The following is a 25,428-nucleotide window of genomic DNA, read 5'->3' on the forward strand; positions in this document are numbered from 1 at the left end:
AAGCAGAGGTAAAGCAGAGACCAAGATGGGGATCCGTTAGGAACAAGCCTTCTGTGCCACCTTGACAGAGAATTACAACCTCTCGCTATCAGGATTCTTTTTAAAAGCCTTTTCCACTGTCAGGATTGCTTCTGTCTTGCTACTGACTCTTGGGTAGCTGGAGAGTCACGGACTCTGACTTTATACTCTGGATGACTTATGCCTCAACCTGGTCTGGTTGTGACCTTAGAAAAATCATTTCTTTGGACCTCGGTTCCCTGATAAATAAACTGAAGGGGTTGGACTAGGTAATCTCTCAGGTTCCCTTCAAGGTCTAAAACTACACTCCTATGACCAAAGAAACCATAATGGCAGATTTCATAAGCCATAGCCAAATTCTCATGAAGATCTCCCTTTTTTTAACTTCATAAATACAAGTTTACTTTTTATTGAACTATAGGATTCCATACGAATGTCCTCAACCCTATCAATTAAGATTTATGAATGTGTGTGCATGGTGCTGCACTAAGCAAACCCTGTAAGATATATGGAGTGAATTTATTGTTTCTGTCTTCAAAAACCGTTAACTTTCTCAATCTCTCCTAATTCTAGTGTCTCCATTCTATTGATTATTTCCTATTCGTCATGTCGATCTAGTGTACTGGCACATTTCTGTCTATATATTGTCACCCCCACTAGATTGTGAGTTCTTTGAGGGCATGGATTGTCTTTTGCCATTTTTTGTATCCCCAGCATTTAGTATAGTGCCTGGCATGTAGTAGGCACTTAATAAATGTTTACCAATCAACTGAATGACTTAATACTGAATTGCACAGTTACTAGCAACACAGTCACTCTGTTAGCACAGTATGTAATTGAATACAATGGTACTCAAGGAGAGGTTTTGCTTAACTCTGGAATATTATCATGCAAATCTGAATGACATTGATTTCCATAGCCCCAAATAAATGCTGCCAACACATCAACTGCTTTTCCTTTGGGAAGGCACCTTTTATTGCAACATAACATCATCAATCCCCTAGACATACCAAAGGTGCGTTTTTTTATAAATACAAAACACTACACATTAGTTTTTCAAGTAATACAGAACATACAATAAACAATTTTCCTTTCACATTAGAATCCATGTCTTAAATGACATTCACAGGACATCTACACCCACAAATTTAAGTGCACTTAATAGCTTACAATTTCCTTTGAAGGACTCTAAGATGCATTCTTCCTGGATTCTATAATATTATTATTCAAATGAATTCTTCCTTCCATTCAAGAGAGAACACAGGTGAAAGAATATAAATAATATTTGTCTACAGGTTCCACCAGAATGTTCTCTTGGTATATTGATCCCCTGATCATTGAGAGTTCTAGAGATGGCAAGTGCCAAGCCCAGGTAGCGTCAATCCTAGCAATCTAGCAGTGCTGGTAGCACAATACGGGTCGAGAGAGCAATTGATTTGGAGTCAGGTGAGATTTAGGTGCCAATCCCATTTCTGTCTGGCGCTCCCTCTGTGAGTTTGGGAAAGTCAGTAAATCTGAGCTTCAGTTTCCTCACCTGCAAAACAATAACATGTCTTTCTGGCCTCACAGGATTATTGTGAGGTTCAAACAAAACTATCTATATAAAGGAGAAAATTAAGTCCTAGAGAGTTGTGAAGAGTTGCCTGGCATTATAAAGGGCCAGGATCTGAATTCATGTTTTCTGATTCCAAATTTACCGGTTTTTCCACAGCACCATAATGGAAAACTCAAAGACCACCTACTTTTAGCATCTCCCCCAAAACTATGTTCCATGGAACTCTAGTTCTACACAGTCTTCATAAGGGTTCTGGTCACTGATCATGGTATTCTCCCTCTAAAATATTACATATTAAATCATATGTCAAAAATAAGTATTCACATGTGGCATTTTTGGAGGAAAGGAACATAAGTTTAATTTTACTCCAGAATTCCCATGACCTTAGAGCTCTGAAGACAAACATTTGCAGGTTTATCACTATATTTCAATCCCCAAAACCTTTTTAGGGGCAGATAAATTTGGGTGACAATGATCTAGGCAAAGTCCTTCATTCTACAAATGAGTAAACTGACATTCAGCGATGTGCAGCTTTTAGTGGTGAATTTGGTATGTGGGGGGACACCAAGTATCTCCAGTCCACCATCTGGGAGATTGGGAAGAGCTTTTTAATTTTCAAAAAGTAATCAACACAACCTTGGCTCTCAGGAAGAACCCCAGTCCCCTTAAGGTCTGACTAATTTTCTAACATTTATTATAAATACCACCAGCATAAAAAAAAAATTCTTTAATGCCAGCAATATACAAAAAGGCACCAAGAGCACAGAACTCTGTTCTATCTACAAGCTACAGTAGAAAGAAGGATAAAACTTAAATCTAGGCTGCAGAAGGTAGATCTTTTGCTTGTTTTTTTTTTCCTTTCTACAAAGGCCAGATGTAGAAAAACTTAAATCAATTATCCACCTTGCAAAAGAGGTTACAATGTCATTTGATCCTGACTCTATATTGTAGCATGTTGTTCTACAGGATAAGAAATGTTGTTTCCACAGAAATATCTTAGAACAGCATCTACAAACCCCCAATTACTTCTTTCTAGACATCCTATGCAATTCTTCAAACTAGTTCTGCAGCAGTGGAGAAAAGAGGGCTCTATTCTTTTCTCTATCTTCCTCCATGAGAAAAAGTAAAAACAAAGTTCATTTTCAACAGTGGAGATATTCAGAATGCTCTCTCACCACAAACATCTTAAGATGAAGAAACCTAAAAGTCTGAAGAAAATTGTAACAGCACCTTGATACATGAAACAATAACTTTTCTGTATTATTCCTTGCATTGGTACAACTGCTTTATTATTTTTAAAGGACTTTCACATTTTTATTCATTGATCCTCATAACAGTTCTGTGAGGTAGGTAGGGAAGATTTTATAAATAATAAAACAAAGACAGAAAAATTAAGCGACTCGTTTTATGGGTCACATTGTTACCTAGTGACAATACCAGGACTGGAACCCAAGTCTCCAACTTCCAGTCCAGGGTTCTTTCCATCAACAATAAGGAAGTCAGAAACTGGGCCTGACTTGTTTAGTGGGCTTATTTTCAATTATATCTGCTTTGTCCAATCTCCTCTTGGCATTCCACTGAACATCATGGGTCTTTTGATTCAAGTTTTCTTTACCAGGAGGCTGTGGAGTGAATTCATCTTCTATCATTATGTAATCTTTACTCTCCTTTATTTTTTCAGATGCTTCTCTACTATGACTATCCTGAAGCCAGAAAGGAGACAACAAAGAATTCTAATTAATTAATGCAATGTAGCTCTACCAGAAACCAGCACAGAATTCTGTACTGCTTAAGTACCTGAAGCCATCCCCTTCTTGGGTAAAGTACTTAGAAAAGTCAAAAGAAATCATAGTCTCTGACTCAAAAAAATTGCAAGATCAAGGGGCAACTAGGAGTAAAAATACTGGCAGTCCTCCCTATGACCTATATCTGATAGCTGTTTTTAAGAATTTCAAGTGTGATCATGCAGAAGAAGGTTTAGAGGATGGGGGCGGGGGGGGGGGTTGTTTCTGGTTTGGTCTCAGATGGTGAACATAGAACCAATGAGTAAAATTGCAGTGAGTTCAGAATGAGGAAGAAACTGCTAAAAATTAAAACTGTCCTAAAAGAGAAAGTCCTATCTGAGGAGATAGGCAAATTTCTTCTCTCTGGAAGTATTCAAAAGCTTGGTAACTTAACTATTTGGCAGGAATTTTGTCATAGTAGAGCAGTTTCATGTTTTTTTCATGTTTCAGGTAGGGACTGGACTAGATGGTTCCTTACCACTCAAGGAGTCTATGATCTTACTACAATGTTGAGCCCAAAATCTTGAGGACCAGTTTTCCTGGATACTATGTACCATCACCCTGGAAATACCCAATTCCTTTTAACGGCAGGCTATAGGAAACTACTGAAGGTAATGGTAAAAGCTTTATCATTACCCAAAGGAATTAAACTACAATAATCTTGTCCAATGTAGTTTTAAATGGGACTTTATTTTAACTGGAAATAAAAGAAAATGGAAGTTCTCATTTTAGCAGACTACTTGAGTTAATGTCAAACACTTTGCAACTTTATTCTAAAATAATCCAGATCTGTACTGGTTCACATGATGTGCCTTCCATGTTGGGTCTTCTGGTCCAAAAAAAAAAAGTTACTTTTGGAAAGTGGGCAAAATGTTCCCCACATATGTACAATTTCAAATTTGTAAATAATCTGGGGGTGACTAAAAACAACAATAATTTTAAAAGTGTGATGCCATGCCAAGTATCTGATTTCATCATGATCATCATTCATGGGCAAGTAATTAACTTTGCTGTCAGAACACACATGGAAATGTGCTATTGGAAAACAAAGATTCTGAAGAGTAACAAATAGCTTAGAGACTTCCAGTAACATAGCCAGGAGAAGGGGAAAAAGGGATAAACCCTTAATTTTCAACCAATGTGCTACTCAAAGGGAGGGAAAAAGGATAAGAGAAAGCCAATTTTGTCTTACTTTTGTTCTATTTAAAAGACTTGTTTCGCTGTAGAATTTTTAATTCATATTTTCAATATTTTCTTTATAATGTAAGGCTTGGGCATTCCATGTGGGCTTTGTTTTGTTTCAGCTTAGTTATAGCTTGTCTAGCTTAGAAAAGATTATCATGAGAAGCCTAATTGTAATGGTCTTCTTCACACTGCCTCCCAATGCAACAGAGATTAGGGGTCTAACGCAATGGCCTGCTGCTATGGTAAAGCCCACAGTTGTTTTATGAATCAGCCTTTCAGAATTTGGCTATTGCTTTGCTAAGCAAGGACAAGATAATTAATCCCTCCCCACCCCCTCCATACTCCTTCATGGGAGCCCACAAAATGAAAAATTAAACGGGATACCTTGTTCATTTCTCCATTATCTGATGGTCTGGGTTCATCCTCTTGGACATCCCCTCTGTGGAAGCTCTCTGCCTTCTCTGAAGTTGCCCGACGAGTCACTTTCCCTGAAGGAAAGAACATAATGAAAACATGTAGGTAGCTCTCTGTAGGCAGGAGCCTACAAAAGAGCCAAGACCACACTGGTGTCCTTGCTGGAAGTCTTTAGCCCCACAACACAATTCCAACCGCTTTTTCTTAATTTGGGCAGTTATAGAAATGCATCCCAAGGTGAGGAGGGGAAAAAAAAGCTAAAGAGTAGAAATAGAGGAAGCAAAGATCTGCCTGATCTTCACTCCACTCAAATCCTATCTTCCAGTCCTCCTCCTCTGCCACTGCCTTCCTTCTGTGGTTACTTCCAATGGTCCTGATTTGTGCCTGGCACACAGTAGGTGCTTAATAAATGCCTGTTGATAAGATTAAATTGTTGATAAACATTAAAAGAGGATTCTTGTTACTTTCTGTGTTCAATCATTGTGCTTGATGGTGCTGCCTTGAAAATAAGAGAGACCACCAATTTTTGTGTTGTTATTCCCAAATTTAAGTGACTCATTTAGAAAGGAGTTTACGGATCTGTTTTTGTTTTTTTCTGTATTTTTTTTTTGGTGGCTCAATTCAAATGCCACCTCCTGTGAATTTTTAAAGGAGCATGTTTGTACCGTTGTTATACACTTACACATTTGGCTTTGTATATTTATTTGTGCACATGCAATCTCCATTTTTTGATTTTAAGATCTTGGCCGGGGGGGGGGGGGGGGGGGGGAGAGTGATGAACTGAATCTTATGTTCCTTTTCACACCAAATATTACAGGCACTCAGAAATGATGGTCAAATTAATAAATTAATGAATGAGACAAATTATCAATCTAAACAAAACATGTGGGGTTTTCCATTTTACCTGAAAAAAAATTTTAGGTACAGTGAACTCATTCTTTAGCTGTTGTTGCTTAAATGTGTATCTTTCACTATAAAAACTGTTAAAGTAAGTAATCTGGTTTGGTAAAATTTAATCATAGCATTCAGAAATAACAATATAACTTTGATCTTTCAGAAGACAAACTTTGAAATAATTCAAATTTATTTGATGATACATTTTCTTCACTTGTACTTAAACCAGTCTGTATTTTTTCCATCTTCCTACCCTCATTTTTATGAGCTATGAGATTGTTTATTTTCATATATCATGCTGTATAAAATATAAAATATTTGCCTTAATTTTATTTATAAATTGATAAAGATTCAATAATCTGTTGGAAAAATTCACAAAATGTATGAATATCTCGGACCAACTTAAATGTGAATTAAATAGACATCATCTATGATATAATATATGGCACTGCAGTTTACCTCAGTTACCACTAGATGCAGCCATACAACCTTTCAAAATACTGCATTACCGAAAATCTCTGCAAAGGGAATAGTTCAGCTTGTGAGAATTTTCTAGTATTTTCTAACAGACTGTTACAGCAGTCTTTAAGTTACAATAAACAGACTTTAAGTTACAATAAATCACATTCATTTGGGGAGGGGGTGGAATGCACACCTCTTTAACAGAAATTATTTGCACATGAGATGATAGCTAAATCTACTCAATACTAATATAATTTTTTCTTTTGGGGAGGGTGCTTATGTGATATGACTAACAAACTGAAAGCATCATTTAAAAGCTGATTTTTTTTTTTACATATTTACTTCAACAACATGATTTTACCACATTTTATTTTTGGCATATTGTGTTTCACCCCTTCTAGATGATGGTTTTTTACATCACTGAAAAATATCTGCAAGCTTATTGGGAAGTTGCCAGAGAAAGGATTTTAACATCTCATCCTATTTGCTTTGCTCCATAATCTCTACACAACTGCGTACGAGTCTAAACAGAAAGTTCCCATAGGCCATCTCAATGAAGCAGTTTCAATAACCCTCTAATGCTGTTAGTAAGATTTTCAGCTACATGTTATCAATGATCACAAGCAGGTTAATTCGTTTAAAATCTAATCCTTAAACAAAGCTGCTAAGAGATCTATAAAATATATATTTAAAACATTTGAAAGCATAGGAAGGATTTTTCCCTATTAGAAAAGCCATAAAATGTCTATGACATATTAGCATGTGCACTCAGTATCTAAGAAAATGCTCTGTTTCACTGGAAGTCTTATACACAATTTTATTTTTACAACACTTAAGTGTGCAGAAAACTTCCAGAAATAACAGCCTGGAATGAAGGGATAGCCGTATGGCTTGTAAAATCTAAAACAATCCAAGAAAGCAACTCTAAGAATAGCTAGCTAATTAAAAGCTAAACTAAACAAATGTGCCTATGGGATTTACTATTTACAAGGAGGAAAAAGTTCCAGGAACTGAGTATCATTCAGTGAACTATAAGAACCACTAAGAGACCAAAATTTCTGAGGAGGAGAAGCAGATTTAGGATTGAGTAACTTAGTGGAGCTAATGTGTGACTGCCCTGACAGCCCACACATCACCAACTTGGAAAACAACCTGAAATTTCAGCACTAACTAACCAGCATAATAACTACAAGATGGAGAGGGTGGGTTGAGTGGATTTAAAATTCTTGCTGCTATTCTTTGGGATAAACAGAAGGTATCAGTCAAGGTGGGAACAGTGCCATAATTTACAAAGTTAGTGAAAAGACAGGAATCTAAATTTCAAGCTTGGAATACAAGACAGCTCAGGAGCTTGATTGATCATAATTAATTTATCCTTTCCCAGCCCCAATGCTCCAAAGATCCCTCTTCTTCCTCGAAAGGCTTCAAACTGCTCTTTACCAATATTCTCTCTAATATTCTTATTGAGACTCACAGATGAGAGATGAGGACTCTCACCAAAAGTCAAAGCATCAGATCTGGCATCTAATTTCCAGTTTATCTTCCTCCTACTGGTCCACACAGCCTCCCACTGAGGCGGCAGCCCTTGAAATGACACCAAGTAGAATTATTAGAATTGACAACCATCTTCCTAATTATGCAAAAATTTCTTCCTCCCCACATCCTATTAAATTTCCAAAACCTGCTTCCCAATCCTTTCCCCTCCTTCCAAATCTATCCTTGGAAAGGAGTAAGAACCGTTAATGTAGCTGTAGGGGCTGAAGGTTCATTTCTGAACTTCATCAATTTCTCTGTGGTGGTCATGGCAGCTTGGGCTGCCCTTGGAAAGGGGTTCCAAGCTCTCTCTTCTCTCTCTTTCTGTCTCTGTTTTTGTCTCCCTGTGTTTCTGTCTTTCTCTCTGTCTCTATTTCTCACTTCTCCCTCCCTCCCCCTTCCTTTCTTTCCCTGTTCCTCTCCCCCCTTCCCTCCCCCTTTCTTTCTTTTTCTCATTCCCACTTCTTCTAGACAAGACACTTAACTGCCGCATTACTATCACAGTCACGGCAATGCCACTAACTACCACACCAGGTGCTAGGATGCCCCATTAATGTTCGTAAAGACACACAAAAGCCTCCTGAATAAGAGGTGCTATAAAGCACAAGATCTTTCCATTTTTCTCAATAAACTGAAATGTGCCTACCATCACTGTCATTTCTCTAGAGGCCAAACAATTTATACACGTGGAATGGAAACCAACATCTCTGTTTGCTTACCAAGAAGCATAATCATCTCTCCACTAACGCCAAAATGTCATACAAGGGTAATAGCATCTTAGTGAAGAGAAAGTGAAGGAAAATACTAAAGCTTTAATGTTGTACCTCTCAAAATGAAAAAACAAACCGAAAAAAATCCAGTAAAACTGATTCTCTACAATTGCCATTTAGAATCTATTATCTAATAGCACCTAAATTTATATCTGTCCCAGCTCCCTAGATGTTGGGATAGCAACCAATAACACACTGGGATTAAGCCAGGTAATGCATAAGATATAAAGCAGTAAAATACATGTTTTTTGAAAGGAAAATTTAACTCTGCCCAAGCAAGCAAGCAAGTTTGAGTCCTGCAATAATTAAGTCATAGGTGCTGAACAAAGTTTCTACCTCAACTGTCAGAAAGTTCTACCTTGTTTTATTAAAAATAAAACAGCCCCTTTAGACTTGAATTTCTGTCTAAATACCTTCACCGTCGCTGCTAAGGGTCAGTAATCTAGATTACCAAAGACAAAACAGAGAATCTTGGAATTTTCGAGCTGGAAGGGACCTTAGAGAGTCATCTCATCTAGATACTCGCCCACGTCACCAGTGAGGAAATTGTGGCTCAGGCAAAAAACACTTTAGACAAAATTTCAAGGTAGGTGATACTTGTGTGTGGTACCATTTCTGTGCCACTCTCCTGTGCCCACTGATTTTACTTACTCTACAACACTGTAATTTAGCTTGCTATGAAGAAAGCTGCACACATTTATTAAGCTCCTACTCTGTGGAAATCATCTACGGATAAGGATGGGGTCTGGAACTATGACTTCACTGCTACAGGGAGAAAGTTCCCTGGATAAAGAAACTCCTTTTATCAACAGAAGTATACATCCTCTTTCTAACCCACAATCTTAGAGAGTTACCTAGGGCACTCAAAGGTTAAGTGACTTACCTAGGGTTGTACGGCCAAATACATATCCAAGATGGGACCTGAACCCTGGTCTTCCTGGTTTGGGGTCTAGCCACAACTAGTGAAACAGTCCCTACCTGTTCTGGGGGATCCAAGCACTGGGTCAAAAAAAAAATCTTCCTTTTATCTCTAAATTCCCGTTCTTGATTCCCTTAATGAGTATAAAAGAAATCTCATTAAAATGTAAGGATGGGGTCCAAACCACTTCACCACATTTTAACCAGATACCTAAACTCATCTCACTCAAAAACCCTTGGACTAAATGTGAAGAAAAGTCTTTGAAAACTTTTTGTAGAAGAGAAACAAAAGCAGACATGAGGTCCTTCTTGCACAGAAAGCCTAGTCCTCCCAGAGATTAGAGGCCTTGGGTTGATCTGAATTCAGTCCCCTACTTTTCGGGTAGGAGTGTGCAACCTAACAGCCCTCCACTGAATCCAGGGAGCTAGAATCCTCACCCACTCCCTCTCCAGTAAGGGGCCCCTCAACTCTGAGCTCTGTCTGGTACCACATGCTACAACCAACAGGACCTGGGTGCAGGGGAGACTGGGGTACTTTGCCTTTTACCACTAATGGGGCCCCTCTACTATGGACCCTACCACCACTTGTACACATAGGTTCAATTATCAACTAATTTCATGAAGGAAAGTATATCACACTTCCTATCTCAGAAGGAAAACTTAATTCTCTCTCCACCAACAGAGCTTTCCAAATAAGGTGAAGCTATCCTTGAAAAGATTTAGGACCAGGGGGTCACCCGGAAGTCACTTTCTCCCCCAACTCTATGGTGAGAAAACAAACTGTCCTAAGTGAAAAACTGTATGATTCCCTCAGTGCATAAGGCCATCCAACTGGGCTCTGGACAAAATCATCTAGGTGTTCCTTGCCACAAATGCCACAGTAACATTTTTCTGAAGCAGCTAGGCAGAGTAATGGAGGAAGCACTGGGCCTGGCAGCAGGAAAATTTGAGTTCAAATCTAGTATCAGATGCTTGGTAGCTATGTGACCCAGGGCAAGCCACTGCCTCGGTATCCTCAACTGTAAACTGAGGATAATGATAGCACCTACCTCCCAAAGTTGTTGTGAGGATCATGAGATGGTATTTGTAAAACAGCACAGTGCCTGACACACAGAAGGCCCTTAATAAATGCTCATTTCCTTCCTTTTTTCTTTTTCTTTCTTCCTTTTAGGGGTCCCTGTACTACATCTTCTTTGAAGTATAAGAAAATTTTATCCAAAATTTTCTGCTACATGTCCTTACTACTTCAGAAACTATTCCTACTGGAATTCCAAACTTACACAGTAACAGGACAAGTATACTTAATTGACACAATAGAAAACAAGTTCAAATAAGCTCTAAACAAGGATGAGAGAGAGAAAAAGGGATTAATCACTTAGGGGTGATGAGTCTGAAGTTTCTAGGCCAGCAAAGACCTCACACAAATTGGCTGGACTAATTTCACAAGAAGGCAAGCATTCTAAATTTCCTTAAAAGCAAAAATGAAAAAGAAAGAAAAGATATGAACATTTTATATCTCATCATAGTATGCTCCAGGTACTAGGTACCAATATTTTTAAGGGATGCAAACCCCATACTTTTCACATTAGCCTCAATATCAATATTTATGCCAGACTTAGTAACCACACAAGTTGGTCCTTAAATTTCAATGAATCAACAAATGCACTGTCTGCACAAATCATTAAAAAAAAATTTAGTCTGGGGCAGCTATGTGGCACAGTGAGTAGAACACCGGCCCTGGAGTCAGGAAGACCTGAGTTCTAATCCGGCCTCAGACACTTGACACTTACTAGCTGTGTGACCATGGGCAAGTCACTTAACCCCAACTGCCTCAAAAGAATAAAAAAACAATTTGATCAACCAGTCTGAAGCAGTTTTTAGAAAGGGGTATTACAAAGGCAGCACAATGAGAACATACGGCACAAAACAGGGGTAACACACTCTCCCACACATAAGCCTACTGGGAAAGTGGGCTTGGGCAGAGCACATGTTGTAAAGGGGAACTCACAGCTACCAGTCGCTGTGAGGGCTTTTTTCCCCTCATTCATAGCGTGATCCTCTTAAGCATGGTAAATCTGTGTCCATCTTTGTCCTTGGATCCTAATGAAGACATTGCTACAAACTGATCTGAGGACACCATTTAGGGCATCAGTGGAAAAACGGCAAGACGAGGCTCCCCTGGTCCCTTTGATGCTGTAAGGTCCTCCTCCAATCAAAGGAAGTTCAAGGATAAAGGTTAGGAAACTGGCCAAAGCTAAGGCCTCTCCTTCCCCTCTGGGCAATTAGATCCCGCCCTAATAAAAGAAATTTAAAATAAAGTGTAGGTTTAACACTTCAAAGGAGTATTTGTATTTTAAAAGAAGAGCTAGTTGATTCAAATGAATTTGGAAGGGAAGGGGGAAGAATGTTTTTTTAAACAGGAGGGACTTCCTAATGTTGTCAGCCTACTCCAAATTTATTCCCTTTCTCAGTTTGGCAGGATGGAAGAAAAGAGGTCCACAAAGTCGCTACACCCCATCTCAAGAGCTGCTTATCCTAGGCAAGCGATCCACACACTTTATTTTCTTATGCACTGAACATAATAAGAGGTGGCATGTGGATGTCAGAAGCTGGAACAGACCTCAGAGGTCATCTAGTAGAAGCCCTCATTTTACATATGACTAAACTGAGACCCAGAAAGGTTTGGTGACTTGCCCATGGTCACACAGATAGTAAATGCCAAAGGTAGGACTCAATTAAATTTTTGTCTTCACTTTCATAACTATAAAAACTACAAAACCAAAATGTATACATCTCATCTCTACTTACTATAGGAAAGGCTTGGTTCAAGTTGAATCTTTAGCCAAATGTTCACCCTCTGGCACCAGTCTCCCGGAGCTTCTACCTCCCACAGTCGATCCTGCTCCTCAGGATAGGCCAGTAAGAACTTTCGACAAACTGACAAGAAAATACAAAAGGGAAAAAAATCAGTGAATTAAGTATAAACTAGGAGCACCACAATTCAACAAAACTGGGTTATTTTCATTCCAACAGTATTGCCACAGGTTACCTTATTCCACAGATTACCTTAGTTTTAGGTGCATACCAGTAAGAGTTAGTTAAGCCTTTGACACATATTGGTTGTGTGGCCTGGGAAAAGTTACTAGGACCAACCCTTAAACCCAATTCACTCTGGATCTCATGGATTTTACATCAGTAGGTGCCCAAGCACCACTTAATGGCTATTTTGGGGCCCTCTTGGCTCACAGTGAATGTAAATAGTAACTGTTTTACTTTTGGCCAGCAACCCTGAGGGTCTTCCCCTCCATTTGATTTTTTTTTTTAGTTAAAGGGGCTATCCCTTGACTCGCTTCTTAAAGAGGCCTATTCACTGAATGGGCATCGCCTCACTCAAAGCGAGAACCTGAAAAGACCTTAGCTTAAAGGGACCCAGGTCTCCCACTGCATCCTGGGCCATGTCCAGTTGTTCTCATCCATATCTAGCCACTGGACCCAGATGGCTCTGGAGTAGGAAGTGAGGCTGGTGACTTTGCACAGCCCTCCCTCACTCAAACCAAGCTCAACTGCAAGTCACGTCATCATCTCCCTGATGTCACAGTCCTCTTTGAGAACAAGGGACAAACCACACAACCACGACCACGCAACTTAACCTTCTCGTGCTCTATTCTAGGCAACTTGCAGAGAAGGTGATGCCTACCTGTATTGGCAGAGAAGGTTTCCTCACCTGCGAGTTCCCTCTATCGATGAGGTCATAGGCCCAATCCCTAACCCTACCATCCTAATTTAGGTCCATGGACTACACGGCAGCAGCCTTCTAGCTGACCACCAGCCGGGAGTCTCTTTTCTGCTCCAAACCATACTACATTCATCTGCCACAATAATCTCCATCAAATCCCATCTGCATCATGTTGTTCCCTTGCCCAAAAGCCCACACTGGCTCACTCATCTGCTTTCTAACTTTTTCTAGAGTTCTCCACTGAACAGTCCTAACATTTGCATGTTGCCTGATGTACACTCAAGTCTCTTTTGCGCGAGTCCGTTACAAACCTCTAACTAGACTGTAGGTTTCTTTGGAAAAGAGAAGGCTGTGCCATCTGGTTAAACGATATTCTCTTGAAGGTCCCAGGTCAGTGCTAAAGATGAAGCTGGTGCTCAAACTGCACTGACTGGTAGAATGATTAAACTACTACATTGTGACTTCTCGCAGTCCTCCTACAGGGTAGTCTATTCTTCCATACTCTTCCAGTTCACCACACACCAGAATACTAAATGCTTGAGAAATACATTTCAAGTCCCCTGAGACATTCCTCAGAATGGCTACAACAAGCCAAGTCCCCAATCGGGAAGAAAAAAAAAATTAGCACCAAACAACTCAGAATAAATTGTCATTGAGGCTCTTTACCCTGTCAAACCAAGGTTGAGAAGCAACTTCAGGAATGGGTGGGACCCTACAGTGCCCACAGGGCTTTCTAAGGGGAACTCTAGCCAAGCCCTCAAGCTCTCTTCCCGTTATTCAGCTTTTCATTCCCTCAGAGGAAGATGAAGAATGTTCTTAGTAGTTGTTTTGCTTTATTGAAAGAATGAACTTCAGGAAGTGTGAGAGGAGAAAGTGGCCAGGCCTTCTCAAATAATGAAGTCAGAATGGAATGAGAATGAGGAGAGAGAGTCCTCCTGGGAGAAAGTCAGCAATGGCCTCCTGGTTTCTGGCACAAATAGATGCCATAAAGTGAGCTCTGCATTGTAGAGAGCCTGGAGCTATATTTGAAGCAATTCAAGGAATCCTTGCAGTTTAATAATAGCCTGAGAGTTAGAAAATACAAAGAAATAAGTAAAGTCACTTGGGAGAAAAATAAGAATGCTTGTTCCACCTCCAGAATCTTTCTCATAGGACTTCAAATTAATGCCAGGTCTTTATTGTCTCATTGTTTTTTATTCCTTTCTCATGGCCACTGTCCCATTGTCTTGAAGGCATAGGACCCTAGAATCATAGATTTAGAACCGGAAGAGATCACGGAACCCAACCCCCTCGTTTTACATACGAGGAAACTGAGACCTAGAGAAGTTAATCTATTTGCCAGGGATCACAAAACTAGGATCTGAGGCAAGACAGGAAGCCAAATCCAGTGCCCTACTGTACTGCAATTACAATTTTAAAAGGGAACCCTGGAAACAACAGAGGGGTCAATTTCAAGTCATCTCTCAATTTTTCACGTTGGAGAGATGAAAAAAAAAAAAACCCACAAGAACCTTCCAGATCCTTCCCCAAATAGAGTAGTCCATTGAGACTTGCCCTCAGCAAGGTTAAGAGCTACTAAGCCAAGAGGGAAAGGTCCACACAGGGTACTGGGGCTGCCATATGCTCAGCATACTAAGCACTCTCCCTTTTCTGTTGTTGCTTATTACCTTTCCTTAAGCTGAAGAAGCTATTTTCCAGTGGTTTCTAGTTGAAAGGGCAAGTTAATGAACTGTAAGCACAAATGGGAGATCAAAGAAGTTCTGACATTCCCTAAAAAGCAGCGGTGCCAACATGCTGTACCAGGGACAACAATGGTTTTGTTTTGGTTGGGTTTTTTGCCACATTTTATTTTTGTTAAATCATGTGTGGGAGGGAGAATTATTCTTCATACTTTTTCAGTTTAAGAATGAGTTGTCTCTTTTGATGAAATGATATTTGGAACAAGAGAGATAATCAAGAATGAAAGAAAAACTAAGTGCCTGGAATAGGTAGACTTGATGCCATGGAAGAGCTGGTAGAAAACCTGATGATGGAATACAGGGACCATCACTGTTTACTGAACCACTGAGCAGCACAGGAGCCACTGGGATTGCCCCGACAGATGAAGTGCACATCAATTATTCATGACCCCTTCCCAAATGTTTCCGCATCCTGCACTTTACCTTGGTACATAGCAGTAGAAATAGGGCAGCTGATCCCTAAGGCATCTTCACTCTCAAAAGTCTGACAAAAGTCATGCAGCATTTTCATCCCCAGACCTTCTCTTCGGTGTTTTCTCCTGACAAATGCAGTGTCCAACACGGGCAGCATGTAGCACTCACTGGTGTTCCTGCCACACAGACTACCTAGAAGGAGAGAATAAACAGTGCTAAATCTCTCACAAGCGCCAGCTTGGTACCAGGGTTGGGCTGGGCTGGGTCACACTGGGTAATACTGAACTAGCAATGTCCCCATACAACCGTTCAAGGCTCCAAGTGAATACTCAGTTTACTGGAATTCCACCAGCAATTTGCATTAGATTCACAAACTAAACGGCTTAAGATGAAAACAAGAGATCTTTTCCAATCAACATGTGAACTAAGTTCTCCAGCAATTTCTTTGCAGAACCATAAGTTGCTGCTGAATTACTGAAATACACATCTGTCACTACAGTATGGGTTTACACAAAAGAATTCACAAAGGAGTCAATGATTCCATTCCTGTACAGAGCTTCCAATGTGACAATCCCTTCTGCCCGGTGCTCAATCCCCTCTATGACTTAGATAATAATCAGTGACTTAGAAAATAGGTCCCAGGAAGTTGCCTGAATCACAGTTGAGGCTTGCCCAGGGTCATACAACTACTAAATATCACAGGCAGGATTTGAACTAAGGTCTTACTGACTCCAAGCCCAGCAACTCAATCAAGCATTTTTGCACCTTCTACATATTGGTGAGAATACAAAAAAAAAAAAAATGAAATCATCCACTATTCCCACACTACCTTTTTTTTTTTTTTTGCTGTTCAGTTGTGTCTGACTCTGTGACCCCACGAACCATACTGTCCATGGGGTTTTCTCTGAAGAATACTGGAGTGGTTTGCCGTTTCCTTTCCCAGTATATTAAGGTATACCAAGGTTAAGTGACTTGCCTGAGGTCACCCAGCTAATGTCTAAGGCCAGATTTGAACATGGGTCTTCCTGACTCCAGGGCCAGTGCTCTATCCACTGAGCCATCTAATTCATCTACTGCCTATTTTACAGAAGGAAAAAACTGAGATTCAGAGTGGTTAAATAATGAGTAATTAAAACTGGTGACCAATCTCTAGTAGAACATAGGCATAAGCTGCAGAAAAGTATGAAGAATCTGATTTTAAACTCCAAAATTTTATGTTCTGGGGTGAAAATTGTGAGGAGAGATAGTAAGCAGATTTCAAAATGATTCATAGCACAGATTCAAGGAATGTTAAAGAGCAAAGAGCTCAGCATTGTGCCTGGTAGCAGTAGGCACATAATAAATATTTATTGATTAATTGATTTTTTGATTGATTGAAAAAGACCTACGGATCTTTTCATCTAAGTGCTTCATTTGACAGACGAGGTAATAATAAGCCCAAAGAAGTTAGGTGACTTAACTATAGTCACAAAGCTAGTGGAAGAACAACATTAGAATCCAGACCTCTAGATCCTTAATCTAATGTCTTTTTTAATATGCCCCACCCCCTCTTAAAATGGTAATCATAAATTACAGAAGTTTTTTAAAACTGAAAAATGTATTTGTGGAGTCGGGGAAGGTGATCAGAAAGGAATCCGGGAGAAATGAGACTGGAAAAGGATAAGGTTGGGGGGAGATAGTACTCAACAATGGTGGAAGTCCATTTCTGGTCTGTGGGATGACTGACGGCCATCAATGGTCAGCAAATTAACAGATATAATGACATTTCCTTTCTAAACCTCATGGTAACTCATAGCCTTAGTGCTTCATTCATTCATTCAGATCCCCCATTACATGCCCTCCAAAAGATGACAGCAGAGATCAATCAAACATAAATTATGATCTTGTGTTTGTGTTAATACATGAAAAATGTACAATTAGCCCGAGGAGCAAAAAGAGCAAAGAGAGCACAAATTATTACTTTGGCAGGCTCACTGGATGTCCTTTTATTACGCTAACACTCCCTAAGAAGGAGAAAAGAGTTGAGTTAAGTATATGAACTACTGGGTTGAAAATAGAAAAGTCAGCACAAGAATAAGCTACTTGTTGCTGATTGATGATGGATATGACATGATGTGTGTGTGTCATCTAAGCAGCGAGGCGAAAGCCCAGTAAAAACCACCACGAGTGACCATGAGAAATAAAGGATGTAGATACTCTACAGATCTGGTGATAACAACAACAACAACGGCCAGCATAATGGTACTTTAAGGTTGCAAAGCACTTTATATGTGTGATCTCACTTGATGCTCAGGACAGCCCTGAGGGAGGTTCTATTAATAGCTTCTTTTTATAGAAGAGAGATTAAGTGACTTGTTATAGGTCAGGCAGCTAGTGTCTAAGGTAGGATCTGAACTCAGATCTTCCTGACCCCAAGTCCGGCATTCTATCCACTTCACCCTCTTGCAGTCTCTTAGGACCTCAGACATTCCAAAGATAACCATAGAAAACCCTTGTGTGGCACAGACATGTCAGCAGCAAGAAAGAGTTAAGTTTAGCGTTATATACACGGACTAGGAGGTAGAACATCCTCTGGCTGTTCCCAAAAATTCCTTTTCCAATAGTCCTACCAAGGCATGTAAAATTTCTGTCTTACTTGCTCCTCTGAATTGTGAACTGGTGAGATATTAAAATGCTGTCTGTGAGGAATTACAAATTCAGCCAGTCAACTCTAATTTACCTAATTCATCCTAACAAATCAAAACCTTAAAGGAAAGAAACACAAGACAAGTAACTTTTGAAGGAAAAATAGTCAAGAAAAGTTGCAAGGTACTCCCTTGGTGCCTGGAACAGGGCACTGGATGCCTGGGGGCCAAAGAAAACAAAGAGGAAGAACAGACACCATAATGTGAACTGAAGGTTCAACTGAAGATCAACTTCATCTATTGGGGGGTGGGGGAGGGGAGGTCAGGTTGGGGAGGACATGTCCATATTTACACGTCCATGAGAAAAGTCAATGTACAAATGTTTCAACTTTGTAATTCAAGGCATTTAAAAAATAAATATATTATACATACACATTACACATAGATATATATGTGTGTGTGTGTGTATATGTATATATGTATATGCTTATGGATTAGACCTGTGATTTCTTTGACATTGTGCATACATATGTGTGTATATGCACAAATAGGGATTAGACCTGTTCTATGACACAGGTACTCCTGGATGAGGTAACTTCCTCTATCAAACCAGGCTGGTACCTTTCCTATGATATACAATCTTACTTAGGGGCACTGAGAGTTATGAACTTGCCCAAAGTAATCCAGGTCTTGACTTAGAGGCTGGCTCTATAACCACACTGCTCTTCCCTCTCCCTCCTCATCCAACCATCTATGTCCATTTGTTTGGCTGTCTATCTGTCTCTCCATAGATATAGACTATAGAGACAGATTTTTTAAGCTCAAAGGGATTAAATTACTTGTCCATGATCTGAAAATATTAATATTAGAGGCAAGATTAGAACCCAGTTCTCACTGACTCCAAGTCCAATGCTCTTATTGACTATGCTATGCTAATACTCAAGAATGGATATACCTTATTATAATTAATGGTACCTACTTCTTAAAAACATTTCATGAAGGAATATCTCTACAAAGAGACTGTTCTAATTTTTACAGGTAGTGTCTCTGATGAAGGCTTCATTTCTAAAATATGTAGAGAACTGAGTCAAATCTATAAGACAAGTCATTCCCCAATTGATAAATGATCGAAGGATATAAACAGATGAAGAAATTAAAGCTATCTATAGTCATATGAAAAAATGCTCTAAATCACTGACTACAGAAATGAGAATTAAAACAACTCTGAGGTACCACATCACACCTATTAGATTGGCTAACATGACAAAAGAGGAAAATGATAAATATTGGAGATGTGGGAAAATTAGAACACTAAAGCATTGTTGGTGGAGTTGTGAACTGATCCAACCATTCTGTGGAACAATTTTAGAACACAACAGCTAGGCAGCACAGTGAGTAGAGCACCGGCCCTGGAATCAGGAGGACCTGAGTTCAAATCTGGTCTCAGACACTTGACACACTTACTAGCTGTGGGACCTTGGACAAGTCACTTAACCTCAATTGCCCTGCCTCCCCTGCCCCCTGCAAAAAAAAAAAATAGGAGAACAATTTGGAACTATGCCCGTAGGGCTATACAACTGTGCATATTTGATCCAGCAATATCGCTACTAAGTCTGTATCCCAAAGAGATCACAAAAAAGGGAAAAGGACCCATATATACAAAAATATTTATAGCAACTCTTTCTGTGGTAGCAAAGAATTGGAAATTGAGGGGATGCCCATCAATTAGAGAGTGGCTGAACAAATTGTGGTATATGAATGGAATGGGATACTATTGTTCCATAAGAAATGATGAGCAGGTGGACTTCAGAAAACCCTGGAAAGACTTCCATGAACTGATGCTGAGTGAAGTGAACAAAACCAGAACATTGTACACAGTAACAGCAACACTGTGCAATGACCAACTTTGTTGGACTTAGCTTTTCTGAGCAATGCTATGATCTAAGGCAATTCAAAAAGACTCATGATGGAAAATGCTACCTACATCCAGAGATAGAATTATGGAGTCTGAGTGCAGATCGAAGCATACTATCGTCTCTTTCTTTTGTTGTTTTTTCTTTCTCGTGGTTTTTCCCTTTTTGTTCTGATTCTTCTTTCACAACATAACTAATGTAGAAATATGTTTCAGATAATCATATATGATAGCCTATATCAGATTCCATGCCATCTTGGGGAGGGGGAGTAGAGGGAGGAGGGAAAATTTAGAACTCAAAATCTTATAAAATCAAATGTTGAAAACTTTTAAAAAATTAATTTATTTTTTAAAAAAACCAAAGAGATTGTTCTTTTAAGTAGGTTACACATGGCCCTTGAAATGCAATTTGTGATCTTTATTAATCTTATCAATCTACACACAAGCCCAGTGAAAAGGTAAACTTCTACCTGACCTAGGATAAATTATTCTGAAGCAGTGAAGCCCAGTCTACTGAGGCCTCACTATATTGCTGAATATTCCAACAGGAAGTCAAGTGTTAGACCTCCTTTCTATCAAGTGGCAACTCTCAACTTGACCTAATACTGTAGCAAAAATCAAGGCCTGGGACCATGGCTTTGAAAAGACCAGTAAATAGACCAATAACTATACCAGATTTTTTAACTATAAACTCCTCCTGAAGTCAAACTAAATGTTTCTCTGAGTTGAGAGGGGAGGAGGGTATGGTAAAAATTATATCTGGCTTAATTCATCTTAATGCTACTAATTCCTACTATTATTCATGCTAAACATATGTTCTCTTTCAATCTCACAGGAAGAGAGAGAAACACAGAGAATGCATTTCCCATTGTTTTTCCAATAACAGTATCAGAGTAACAAATAAAGGATCTCTATCAGATTAGAAAGTCACATTTTCTCCCATCACTTGTTCATATTCAGAAAGGATGGTTCATTTGGGTCTCTTGTTATGAAGAAGCTACAATATGCACTTCATTTTCAAGTGTATTACATATTACTGAGAAGGTACCAAGCTGTATTGGTAGGATGAGTTACCTCATCTAGCAGTTTCAAATACTAAAAAAATCACTGGAAAGGAGGGAAGTTGGGGGGGGGGGGTAAGGGGGGGGAAAGAGGGGGAGAGAGAGAGATCTATATATCGATATATACCTGCCTAATACGTACATGTGTATACTACACATTTATATATGTACACACAGATGGACGTATACATCACATCAGCACACTACATACAATGGTGAAAGACTTGTTTTAAAATGTTATTGACTCTTGGGAGTTCTTTAAAGAAATTAATTCCTTGAACCATGTGATCTTAAGAATAGAGCCAATCTTTGTAGCTAAACAAAACAAAGAGTAAGCATTTTCTCTGAAGGTTTCTGAAAAAAAATTACTGCAACAATATAACATGAAAAAATGTTTTCAGCACAGTGTAGCTCAATAAAAACAACTCTGTTTTGATTCTCAAAAAATATTTCAAACGAGAAACAGGATACATAGACAAAATAAAAGAAAAAAATTGGGTAGACAATCCATGAAGGGAGTATTTGTTTTCTTTCTCTAATTCTGAAGTTAATACATATTAACCCATTTAATTTATTCTGAGAATGTTACCAATAGATTGTTTTCACTTTGTAAGATGAATCTATTCAGCCAGAAAGATGTCAAATAGCCAGAGAAAGTTTCTAAAAATCCATAGAATTCACCTTATAGAAACGGCAGAAATGTCAATGTTTTCTTTAGTCTTCTCAGTTTCCTGATCTGGGAAATAAAGGGACCAGACAAAATGATCTTTAAGGTGTTTTCAAGAGCTATTTAGTGTTCTGTGATTCTATCCTATGATTCTACTCAACTTGGAAACACTGCCAGCAATGCACGGAATATGTATCCTAGACACTAAACACAGCCCCAGTCAGTGGCAGAGGCAAGCTGATGGTTCAGTGCATGGACTTGGAGTCAGGAGTTCAAATCTAGCCTCCAATACTTACTAGCAATATAACCCTGGGCAAGCCACTCTGTTTGCCTCAGTTTCTACAACTATAATAATAATAGCACCTTCCCAGCAGGGTTGTTACGATGACCAAAGGAGATCCTTTGTAAAAAGCACTTAGCACGGTGCGCTATAAAGTACTCTATAAATGCAAATGGCAAATCCTGAGAGGAGACCACCAAAATCATCAAGCCATCACAAGGCTTTAATAAGTACCTACTATGTGCCAGGCATTGTGCTGGACACAGATGACACAGATACAAAGAATGAAACAATCCCTACTCCCTAGGAGCTTACGTTTTATCAGAGAAAGTCATCTTCAGAAGAACACGGAAACGCTAATACATGTCGTCATGAATAGAATCTGTATATGTGGGATGAAATGAAAACATTTACAATCCCATATCATTAGGGTATGGCTCTTATAGACAAGACGCTTCTGTAGTGGCTTGTCTATGATAATCTGCTGCTAAAAATATCAGTGAGCCCCATGGCACAACTGATCCTGCTGTTGAATTACGACAACGTAGTTGATGGGAGATGACAGCCGATAAGGGTCCCAAGAAAGAAGAAACACATTAGCGTTCTCTTCCATTTTAACCAATCCACTGTACTCCTTTGTTCTTTTCTTGCAGTGATAAGGATATGTAAAATCAATGTAACCAAGACACACACACACACACACACACACACACACACACACACACACAAATGAATGATCAAACAAAAGATAACTAAAGATAAGGATTTCAAGCTTCTCCAGTTGATCCTGGCAAACAATTAACTAAAATGACTTCCTAGATGGAAAAAGACAGATAGCACGGTGAGGGGGGGAAAATGGTGAGAAAGCCAGATTTACACAATTCTGGGCAACTGGAATGTGTACACAGTGTGAACATGGTTTAAAACTAAAATCAGACTTTAGATTACCCTAGAGAAAGATTTTATTCAGGTAACACTATACCCATAGTCGTACACAGAGGAAATTTATTTTTATTGAAACTTAAACCTTTATAGAATCTGAAAGGGTGAGCTTCGGGAGAGGCTGGGTCTAAAATTTGTTGACAAAGCATCTAAACAATTATACTGAGAGATCAAGCATTTTCAAGTGAAGATTAAGCTATCAAATTTATTTGGAAAAGTACTCATGTTCCACATTCTTGCTGGTCACAGTCCCTAAAAATAAGCCAGAACCTCACATCCTAACCTTCTTGCCACAGCCTAACTCTGTTCTGAGGTAATGTCTATGAATTTTGGCATGCCCTAGCTTTTTCTGCATCATATGTCGGGTATTAGTAACAGCCTTTCTCCTGACGGCTAATTGGTGATGTTAAAGAAAAGAGATATAATGAAAGATAAAATTTATACACTCACTGCAATCTTGAATGCTAACAGGTAAGTGTCAGATGCAGAGAATGAAAGGGACAAAGCTTTTCATCCTACTCACAGGTGATAAGGGAGCTAAAGAAAAACAGAGTCAAGATTATACACACTTGGTGATTGCGTGATAATCATCCTGATGAGAATACAGGCTTTCTAATAATTCGACTGAATATTCAAGGTGCCTCCAAATCAATTTTTGAACAAAGGGATACTTAGTAACATTTCCACATGACCATTATCCAGGTAAACACCCAAAACGATTTGCCTTCTTACCCAGGACCAATCATAGCCAGCCATGCTACCTTAAGCATGTGAGTAATTATTTCACCTTTCATCTTGATAGTATAAAAACCAATGGCAGCTCCATTCCTCCACAGAATTTTTGCATGTTCCGTAGCAGAATGAGGTAAAAAAAACATGCCATCATCCAAATTTCTCTCCAATCTTCCAAAAATAACGTAGTTAAGAATAAAAAGTACAATCCTTTCCCCAAAAGACTGGACCTTCAAAGAAAAAAAAATAGGAAAAGACCAAGTGAGACTAGAAATAAAAATCAGACATGAAAAACTCTGCATCTGGAATAAGAGTACACACTGGGGTCGTGTCTATTTTCCATCATTATACAATTCCTTTCATGCCAAAGGACCAAAGGTAAATTATGGTTTCTAAAGAGGCATTTATTATCTTGGCCTTTTCTTAATGGTATGGCTTTGAGGAGTGAGGGATAATACCAGATAATAGCTTCCTTAGCCTTTATGGGTTGTAGCAATGTATTGTATCATATATAACTTTAAAAAAAAAAAAGAAAAGAAAATCACACTTGCTACTAAACTGGAAGCTGGCTAATTGAAGGTGAGAGCAAACTATTCGAAGATATTATAAACAGCACACTCTATATCCTTTGAAAGAAACCAAAACTTCCCTCTTTTTTTTTTCCTTAAAGATAATAAGGTCCTGGCTCCAGAAGTTTTTATGCCATGATAGAGAACAATTTTGATTTTATATTTAGGCTTGGTAATATCTAGGACAAAGCATTAATTTATGTATGGGCCCAAATCTGTTACACAGATTCCTTTGCTGTAGGAACTTTGGTATAGATAGCTGACCAATCCATTCTAAAGAACAGCGGCTGCTTGGGCCTTGGCTCCTAATAATTCTCTAGGTTTACAGTAGTTTCCTGGTTTTTGTGTATTAGGGACTTTATCAAATAATTGATTTTAAGGGGGAATTTCTTAATATGCAAAACGCTGTGTAAGAAACTTTTTTGTCAAGTCAAGGCTGAAAATGATAAGATACTGATAGAGACATACTATGAGGTAGTAAGACTAATTTAATGTAGTTATTGAAAAGGAAATTAGGTACTAGGTTATATATGTAACTATAGAATCAAAATATAGGTGTATTCTACTTTTAAAAAAATCAATAATCAAAAGCATCAAGTTTAGAAAACAGACTTTCAAAGGCTTGATTATTCATGTTACCATATGATTCATCACAGAATTCCTTTCAATTGTAAGCTCCCCAAAGGCACTTAGAATATGAATCAACTCACACATTCAACTATTCAGAGTGAAAGCCATCTACCCTGTAAAGGAAGAATATCTAAAGTAAAAAGGGGCAAGAATTCAACCAAGAAATGGACCAAGAGTTTGTTAATCCCAAACCCCAAAGTTAATTAGTTACTAAAATGAGCATAACTGCCCAAGAATTTTGTTGTTTGTTTGTCTCTAACAGAACCAGTTCAAGCAAGAGCTGGGTCTGTGTGTTGTTATTTTTTTTAACTACTGTACCGGAACAAAACTGGTCCATAAAAATAATCTCAGATGTCAACCTGAATGAAATGGCTATTTTATTCAGGTGCTATTCTTGGAATGGGATTTGAAAAAAATCATTTATCCCTTGTCCCTGCCTGCAAAAGGAAACACAACAAAATCATACCAAAATGAAATGGATGGGGAAGGAAGAGGGAAATTCAAGAGGATTTCCAAGTACCCAAGAGGAGCAGCATCTAACTCCCCTCCTTTCCCTCCCTTCCCCCCATAGGTGCTATCATTGTGTCAC

General features: G+C 38.9%; 1 protein-coding gene across 1 annotated transcript in view; it reads right to left on the minus strand.

Annotated features, from left to right (window-relative positions):
• Positions 1–967: 967 nt before the first annotated feature.
• FAM169B (family with sequence similarity 169 member B) overlaps positions 968–25,428 on the minus strand; it is a 102,104-nt gene continuing 77,643 nt past the window's right edge. Inside the window, 5 exon segments of the mRNA XM_036736574.1 lie at positions 968–3,276; positions 4,927–5,030; positions 12,342–12,470; positions 15,432–15,614; positions 23,696–23,870. Of these exon segments, the coding sequence (XP_036592469.1) occupies positions 3,073–3,276; positions 4,927–5,030; positions 12,342–12,470; positions 15,432–15,614; positions 23,696–23,870 (795 nt within the window). The 3' untranslated portion in view covers positions 968–3,072.

Source organism: Trichosurus vulpecula, chromosome 8 (assembly GCF_011100635.1).
Source record: "Trichosurus vulpecula isolate mTriVul1 chromosome 8, mTriVul1.pri, whole genome shotgun sequence".
NCBI lineage: Eukaryota > Metazoa > Chordata > Mammalia > Diprotodontia > Phalangeridae > Trichosurus > Trichosurus vulpecula.